Raw genomic sequence first — 8754 nt, forward strand, 5'->3', positions numbered from 1 at the left:
CTCTCTGCTTTATGGCCTGCTCACTCTGGAGAAGGGGTCTGGGTAGGTGGGCAGCCTTCTTTCCAGAGCTGGCACTGTAGCACTGTTCCCTGTAACTTGGCACCCCTCTCGCCTCTTCCCCTGTCCATGATCGGGTGGGCTAGGGAGTCTCTTTCCTGGAGGGTTGGCCCTCAAAGTGGACATGGTAAGGCTCACTGTTGATTAGGAGGGGAGAAGGGGAACACAGCTGTGGGGTACTCCATAGAACACACTTGCCTGTCTCGGCTCCCACCAGAATGTGATGTGGACTCCTGTGTGTGAAGGCCCTGGGTTTCAGGCTGTCTATAGCTGAAACCCATGGCTTCAAGGTCTCATCTTGAAAAGATGAGAACCCTGGACACAATGAGGTTTTCTGTCCCCATGCAGTATGACTGGTAGCACGGGCCCAGTGAGTCTTCGTCCGTGCCCCGTCCCTTCGGTCCCCACCCCTTCTGCCTTCAGGTCACTCCGCAGTCGGGTCTGTGAGCAGAGGACGAGCTTTTCTCGCCGGACTCGGCCCCAGACCCCCTCTGTGTGGCTGTGACGTCCGCTTCGCCCCGCCCGCTTTGGGTGGTGACGCGGGGGTGGCCACACCCCCGAGCTTACGTCACCAGCCCGGTTCCCTCTCCCGGGAGCGTTGGCGGACGCGCGGCTCCCACCCCCTCCCCTCTCACGGGCTCTCCCCTCCCCGGTGGCGGCCGCGGCCCGACCCTCTGCAAGGCGATGGCCCGGGCCCCGAGCGCGGGCTAGCGTGCCTGGGTGCCCGGCCATGGGCTGTATCGGCTCTCGGAGCCCGGCGGGTCAGGGTAAGAGGCGGAGGCCGGGCCGGTGTTGGGGAGTCGGGCTGCGGCTGCCCGGTGTGCGGGCCGCGGGGGGGTGGGGGCCTTGAGGAGGGGGCTGGTGTTGGGAGAGGGAGGAGCCTGCGCTGGGGAGGCGGGCCCGGCAAGAGGAGGGAGCGGGCCGAGCCGGGAGGGGGCTAAGCCGACTCGGGCTCGCTCCTAAAGGCCTGCTGCCTGCCTCTGGGCTTTGCTGGGTGGACTCGTGGTCTTTCCGCCTGCCTCCCCACCGCTGAGGGTGGCAGGAGGCGCACAGCCTAGAGAGGGGCTGGTCAACCCTCTCCAGCCCGTGGCGACTGGCCTTGCACGCCCACTCACGATCACCCCCCTCAGCCTACATCTCTCCTCTCACTGTCCTGGGAGTGGCCCTGTGCTGGGAACCTGCCTCTCCGAGCTGTGTCCCAACCCCCTTCAGGAGATAGTCTGGAAACGCTGGCCATGCTCCCTACCACGGAGTTTTTGACTAAACTTGTTACCCGCTTTAGAGTCTGCAGGTTGATGAAGCGGACCGCGGCCCCATTTGGGGGCACCTGTGAGCACCTGATCACCTCTCACCTCTTAAAACTGTTTTAGTTCCCTTACCCCACTCCCAACGAAAACAAAAATCATCCTACCCTGTGGAGGGAAACAGGAGCCCAAGGGAGGCTATCAGGGCATCCTTCCCACAACTGCTGATCCCTGCTTGGGCCTTGGTTCCCACAGATGGTGGTGCACACTGTGGCCTGGCCTTAGTTCTAGTGTCTGAGGTGGGCCAGCCTACTTAACTCCAGTGTCATGGATTTCCCCACGCCTAAGACCAGGCAGGAACTTGTGACATTGAGGGCCGGGTTTGGAATGGGTCCTGGGCTTTCAGGGCAGGCGGTCAGTCACACAGGCCTTAGTATGTGTGGTACTTGAGGTTCTTTGGAGCTAAGACTCTAGCTGAGATTTGTACTTTACTTGGGTTCCCATGAGGAATTCTGGGATTTGTAGTCCTAAATTAATCTCATGACTTTTGAAGCTGAGAAGCAGCAGGCTGCTCTGATTCCTCTGGCCCTGCTAAGGCTTGGAGTTCAGGAAGTCATCCCTCCTTTAGTCAGGAGAGTTTGGCTGACCTCATGACTAGACTCAAGAGCCCTGATTAGGTACCAGCTGGCGGCCAGGGATGGCCTGTAACCTTGTGTCTTCCTTCTGGTTGGTAGCATTTCTGGGGACCACCAGCTGGCTGAGGCTCAGGGACAGAGACGGCTGCTCCAGCTAAAGGTCAGTTGTTATGTACATTGCCTGTTGGCACTGTCTAGGGGATGAGCCTCATCTCCCTGAGCTCCAGAGAGCTCAGCTGGGCCCTGGCGCTCCCACCTCCTCAAAGCCATGAGGCAGAAGTGTTCTCCTTATGTGACTAGGCACAGGTTCCAAGTGGGGAGGGGACTGGCTCAGCATCCGGAGCCAAAATAGGAATAGAACTGGGAGCTGAGCCTGGAGCAGTTCTGGGCTTTTGGTTCTCTGCATCAACACAGCCAGCATGCCTATGATTTCTGTGCTGGGCAAAATGTTTCTGTGGCAGCGTGAAGGGCCTGGAGGACGATGGACTTGTCAGACAAGTCGCAGAGGTGAGGCCAGGGACGCAGATGTGATTTGGGAGGCGATGGAAAGCTCTGGAGTAGGATGCTTATGTGGCAAGAGGAAAATTACTCTGGCTTAGATTTTGGGAACCAGGCTGAAATAGGAGCAACCAAGTTGGGGCCAGACAGGGCATTAGGAAAAAGCCTTAGGGGACTGGGGCGAAAGTCAGAAAAAATCATGGGTTTGTCAGAAAAGAAGAGTAAAGGGCTGCGCACAAGCTGTGGCTGGCGAGAGGAAGGAACCAGAGCAAGCCTGTAAAGGGTCCAAGTTGGTGGTGGTGGTGGTGGTGGTGATGGTGGTGGAAGACTGTGGTGTGCTTTCCAAGAGGAATGGGTAGGCTGAGAAACTTGAGAAGATTCCGAATTTATCAAAGTTTAGGTTTCATACCTAGGGCTTTGATGGCATGATATATCTTGAGGAGGATGGTGGGGAGTGGCTGCCACAAAACGGCCCCGGAGGCCTGAAGTTCAGGGCTGTGGGATGGGGGCTTTCAGACTTGCGGAGCGCTCCAGGTGGATGCTTATATTCTGGGAGGTGGGGGAGGTGGTATGGAGAAATGGAACGGCAGCCCCGGATGAAAACGGGCATCTCGGCAGAAGTGGGAGCCCCGCTGAAAAGCGTTCCCCCCACCCCTCAGTGGCCTCGGATCCGGCGTGGGCTGTGGAGTGGATCGAACTTCCTCGGGGCCTCTCTCTATCTTCCTTGGGATCTGCTCGGACCCTCCGAGGCTGGAGCCGGTCCTCCCGCCCTTCCTCAGTGGACAGCCAGGACTTGCCAGAGGTGCTGGGCCCCTGGTGTTGGTAGTGGGGAGGGGGCCCGCATCCACGTGAAGGGGATCTGTGTGCCCCACCCCCGCTTCGCCAGCCTACTCCTGGCTCCCTTTTCCTGCGAGCGAGCGGAGGCGCTATCCGGCCGGCGGGGCCCCAAGGCCGCCCCCGTGCCGGTCTGCTCTGCTTGGCGCTGTGCCAGCGGGCGGGCTTGCTTGCGCCTTGGGCCCTGACGTCAGCGCATCCCGGGCCGTATCCCTGGAGACCCTGTTGCATGGTGATGGGTTGCCAGGGAGACATACACCTTTTCTCTGGGCCTGGGCCGCAGCTGCGCGAGCGCAGGCAAGGATGGCGGTGGCTGGGGGGAGTGATGGGAGGGAGGGGGGCGAGCCAGGAAACACCCACCAGGTGCTCCTCCCCCCAGGCCCGGCCAGAAGCTGCCGGCACCACCCTGGGGGCCCTGTCAGCCAGGTACTGAAGGGGAGGGACAGGGTGGGCCTGAGGTCAAGGGGCAGGTGGAGTCCCTCTTCTGAGGGGTGGGAACGAAACGGAGGAGAGCTAGGCAATGCCGAGGAGGGGGCGTGTGCCTCTGAGTTCATTCATTCATTGAGGGAAACGTTTTCCCGGGCTGCCAAGGAGTGCTGAGCCAGGGGTAGGGTGGAGGTAGGAACCCAGGTGAATCAGACTCAGGCTTTGCCATCCCAAGATCCCTCAGGAGAGATGCAAGGGCATCGCTGAGGTGGGGCTGCAGGCATCCAAGAGGACAGAGAGAGAAACTGGACTGAAAACATAATGGGAGGTGGCACTTGAGGGTCAGGCCTTAAATGGTAGGGAGCATTTTGTCAGGCAAGGACGGCATTCTTCGCCCAGCGGAAAGCTGCGTTCCTTTGCCTGGAGGGCAGGTGGGGAAGTGGACTTTTACTGGGCAGAGGAGATCAGTGGTGGATTCCAAGCAGGCCTGGAAGGAGGCCAGGGCCTCACGGAGTGGGTTCCTTCAGTGCCTGACTGTGAAGCTTGCACTTCACTGGGCCTTGGAGGAGTCCAGGAAAGATTTTAAATAGGGACATATTGTGACCAGTTGCACTCCAGGAAAATTATTTGTTTACATTTATACTTTGCCTCATTCATTCAGCCTATGTATTTTGAGAGATTACTGTGTACCAGGCGCTGTGTTAAACACAAGGGTGCAGCAGTGACCAAGAGAGACCAAATTCCTCAAAGAGCTAAAGATCAGCAAGAAATAAGGAAACACAGGAAATAGACCATAATGACACACACGGGGTATGTTGATTGAGGATGGTGACTTGTTACAGACTACAGAGGGAGGATGGACTACTGGTAGGGTGGCCAGGAAGGCTCTCTGAGGGAGTAATATTTCAGCCAAGACCCCAAAGATGAGAAAGAGCCAGACAGTCATGGGAAGGGGGGAGGGGAACACTTACATACACAACATTCTGGGCTGAGAAAACAGCGTGTTCCAAGTCTCAGCGTGAGTCGGAACTTAGGGGACCACCACTTGTGCTAATCTGGGCAAGGGGCACTGAGGGCTTCCTCTCAGTGGCAGTGGGAGTGGAAAGGTTGAGGGTAGTATAAGAGACAGTTTGGCGATGGAATCGTTAGGTCTTAACAACAGATACGGGTAAGCAAGGCCTGGGGGAGAGCTGAGGTTTGGTGCCAGGCTGAATGGACGAATGGTGGGGTGATGCAAAGTCAGGAAGTCTGGAAGCAGGGCCAGATATGGGGAGAAGGTGTTGGGCTTGGTTTTGGTCATGCTGAGTTTGTGGCTCTTGTAGGCTCTAGAAACAGCTAGAATGGGGGTCAGAAGACTGAGAGGAGGAGAGGGGCAAGGGGGGAGAGGACCTGAAGGAAGTCCCTCTTCCCATACCCTTGTCCCCTCCTCTTTGCTCTTCTCAAAGACCCCACTCCGTTTACTTGCCAACCTGCTTCCCTCCCCTCTGCAAGCTGGGACGGTGGAGGGTTAGCGGCGGTTCTGCTTCTTTGGGCCTGCCGGAGTCTCTGTTGCTCCCTGGGAGGACACAGTTTGCTGATCCTGGCTTCTTACCCTCTTACATATCCCAGCAGCCACTGGGACATCTGAGATGCTCTGGCATCTCTTCTCAGCTCCCACATCCGCTTGATGCCTTGGGTGGAGTATGGGCATCTGGGGGACACTGCTGTCAGAGGGGCACTCACCCTCTGATGCTGTCACCCAAGGTGAATGTTGGAGACACAGTCGCGATGCTGCCCAAGTCCCGAAGAGCCCTAACTATCCAGGAGATCGCTGCGCTGGCCAGATCCTCCCTGCATGGTATGCACCCCTTCCCGTGCCTCTGGCCATTTGGTCCTTTCTTTGCCCTTTTGCACATGCCCTTGGGGACTGTATCCTGTGAGCTCTTGCTGGGATCTCCCTTTTCCTGTCTTTCTCAGATGAATCCCAGCCCCCTCCTCTCACGCAAGGGCACATGTGGACCCTACCGCTTCCCTCCCAGATGCTCCCTGGTCTTTCCCCTTACCAGCTTTCCTCACTCTGCCCCACCTTCAGGTATTTCCCAGGTAGTGAAGGACCACGTGACCAAGCCCACTGCCATGGCCCAGGGCCGAGTGGCTCACCTCATTGAGTGGAAGGGCTGGAGCAAGCCAAGTGACTCGCCCGCTGCCCTAGAATCAGCCTTTTCCTCCTACTCAGACCTCAGTGAGGGTGAACAAGAGGCTCGCTTTGCAGCAGGTGGGTTTATCGTAGGGATGCTCGTGTGCCTCTCCTTGGGCCTGATGTGGGGGTTGGAGTCTTTCTACACCCCTGTGTCTACCCTCTCCTGTGTTCAAGCTGAGTCCTAGTCTTAGTTCATCCTCTCTGCTAAACGAATTCTGTGTCCTTCCTCTCAGGAGTGGCCGAGCAGTTCGCCATTGCAGAAGCCAAGCTCCGGGCATGGTCATCAGTGGATGGTGAGGACTCCACCGATGAATCCTATGATGAGGACTTTGCTGGGGGAACTGACTCAGGTGAGGGGACATCCCATTGCTCGTGCTGCCAGCTGGGGTGGAACTGCCTGATGGGCCTTGTGATTCAGAGCTCGGCCTTTGTTTTGGAAGGGGAGATCCGGAATGTCCTCAAGCTGTGGAAGGGGAGAGGGGAGGGACAGACTCTGTCCAGGCCGTCCTTGACATTCAAGGGGTAGGAGGGCTATCTACGTTTGTGGGTGGGCAGTCAGCAGTTGGAAATGGAGTGGTTCCTTTTCCACAGGTGCTGAGCCTTCTCTGCCTGTCTGTGCAGTTGGGCTTTGCAGTCCTGAAAAAAAAAAAAAAAAGGTCCAGAGACCTCACTGATACGTTCTCTGCAGCTGCTGTCTGAGAGGGTCCGCTTCCGGCTGGCCGCAGTGCAGCAGCGCGGCTCCTCACAGGGCCGGGGCCCCAGGCAAACAGGAAGGCTTGCTGGGCCTGGACCGCCCCCAGGGCCGCTGGCTCCAGCTCAGCATCCTTGCCTTCCAGCCAAGGCCTGCCTGTGGACCTTTCTCTGGGCCAGGGCGTGCAGAGGGGGCCCTGCGGGGGGCTGTGCAGCTGTGCAGAGGCCCTCCTTTCATCTTCCATTCTCTGAACCACATGGCTGACTTTCTCTGTAGCTTCTGGGCTCAAACCTCACAGGCCACCTTCCCCCCCCACACCTCTTTGCCTTTGAAGATTGCCTCCACCCGCCCCGACCCCTCCAGCTAATTAACAAGTTCTCCAAGGTGGGCAATACATTAGAGCAGATTGGAGACTGCTGCTGTGGTCCAGAGGGGACTGATTTGGATGCCTGAACCACAAGCGTTTTTGTTTAATTGAGTTCCAGGCCTGCTTTGACTCCTGGTATAATGATAATGACTAACATCTATCCAAGGCCACTGCTAGCCTATGTGGAATCTTTGTGCAAATTAGAAAAAGGCATGTCTTTATCTGGTGGGCACAAACCCATGCTAGGGCACGTTGCTTGGTGGGTAGAGTGAGGGCTGAAATTCAGCCCTCACTCACTGCCTTGGACAGGCTCCCCTTGTGCAGTGAACAACCTGCACCATGTATGGTATCCCTGTATATTTTGTTTCATACGGTGTACTAGAGTCTGTTGTTCTCTCAAGAACCCTGTAAATGTATAACCCCCAATTCACCATTAAGGGAATTGAGGCACTGAGAGGTTAAGTGACTTGCTCCAAGTTACTCAGCTCCTGTGAGGGTGGAGCTGGGAGGATGCGGCTTCCATCCCAGGTTGGCCAATTGAAGTGGGGCTAGCAGGGCTGTCTTCTTTCTCTCCCCCTGCAGACACGGCTGGGCAGCTGCCCCTGGGGCCCCACCTCCAGGACCTCTTCACCGGCCACCGATTCTCCCGGCCTATGCGCCAGGGCTCCGTGGAACCCGAGAGCGACTGCTCGCAGACCGTGTCCCCAGAGACCCTGTGCTCTAGTCTGTGCAGCCTGGAGGACGGGTTGTTGGGCTCCCCGGCCCGCCTGGCTTCCCAGCTGCTGGGCGACGAGCTGCTCCTCGCCAAACTGCCCCACAGCCGGGAAAGTGCCTTCCGCAGCCTGGGCCCATTGGAGGCCCAGGACTCGCTCTACAGCTCGCCCCTCACAGAGTCCTGCCTTTCTCCCGCTGAGGAGGAGCCAGCCCCCTGCAAGGACTGCCAGCCGCTCTGCCTGCCGCCAGCGAGCAGCTGGGAACGGCAGCGGCAAGCCTCTGACGTAGCTTCTTCTGGGGTGGTGTCCTTAGACGAGGATGAGGTGGAGCCAGAGGAACAGTGACCCACATCATGCCCGATGGTGGCATGTGTCCCCTGGCCGCTGCTGGGGGCAGAGCCTCTGTGCCCAAGCACGGGCGAGGCTTCCAGCAGAGCTCCAAAGCCTGGAGGGCTCCTGGGAGCACTCACTCCTCCATTGTGTGTTTGCATGAAAGTGTTCAGAGGAGGCAGGGGCCAGGCTGGGGGCGCATGTCCTGCCCCCACCCCTGGGGTTTGCCGGGGGTTGCCCGGGGCCCCTGGGGCATGGCTACAGCTGTGGCAGACAGTGATGTTCATGTTCTTAAATCAAAACCACCACGTGCACATTTCCTCCTCGGGTGATGTGAACCCCTATGGGGGCAGCTGTGACTGGGCTGCGTGGGGTGGAGCGGGAGGGAGCCCTGCCTCCCCGCCCCCTCCCCCTGCCTCTCCTCTGCTTCTCTCCTCACCTCCGAGTCCACGTGTAGTGCTTGACAGAACTGCCCCCGCCCGGGGTGGGGGGCTGGCTCTGACCCTCCTGGAGCCTCTGGATTGAGCTGTCCCCCCAAGGGCCCCTCGCCCAGCTGGGCTCGTGCTGTGCTTCACCTGTCCATCGTCTCTAAATCTTCTTTTTCCTAAAGAGGGGTCTTGGTCTATTCTTTCAGTCGGATCTTCTCTGGGAGGCACTGGAATGATGAAAGCCTGTACTCTCGGCCCTTTCCCTGGCCCCCCTGGCGGGGTCTGGGCCCTTTCCCAGCTACTTGTAGGACATGTGGTCAGGGTCCTGGTGGCTCTCAGCCCGGGGGCTGCC

At 58.4% G+C, this 8754-nt stretch overlaps 1 protein-coding gene across 4 annotated transcripts; it reads left to right on the forward strand.

Moving 5' to 3' along the window:
* Nucleotides 1-104: 104 nt before the first annotated feature.
* On the forward strand, nt 105-8583 carry FAM131A (family with sequence similarity 131 member A). 4 transcript variants are annotated; one of them, XM_036850258.1, is made up of 6 exons: nt 105-824; nt 3094-3236; nt 5438-5531; nt 5766-5948; nt 6107-6223; nt 7514-8583. In XM_036850258.1, exons 1-6 carry the CDS (start codon nt 788-790, stop codon nt 7987-7989), a joined length of 1050 nt encoding a protein of 349 aa, XP_036706153.1. In that variant the 5' UTR covers nt 105-787; the 3' UTR covers nt 7990-8583. The 4 variants fall into 4 exon arrangements, with proteins under 4 accessions (XP_036706153.1, XP_036706155.1, XP_036706152.1 ...); XM_036850257.1 differs by lacking the exon at nt 105-824 and adding an exon at nt 2134-2443; XM_036850260.1 differs by lacking the exon at nt 3094-3236.
* Nucleotides 8584-8754: the final 171 nt, after the last annotated feature.

Source organism: Balaenoptera musculus, chromosome 4, assembly GCF_009873245.2.
Source record: "Balaenoptera musculus isolate JJ_BM4_2016_0621 chromosome 4, mBalMus1.pri.v3, whole genome shotgun sequence".
In the NCBI taxonomy this organism is placed as follows: domain Eukaryota; kingdom Metazoa; phylum Chordata; class Mammalia; order Artiodactyla; family Balaenopteridae; genus Balaenoptera; species Balaenoptera musculus.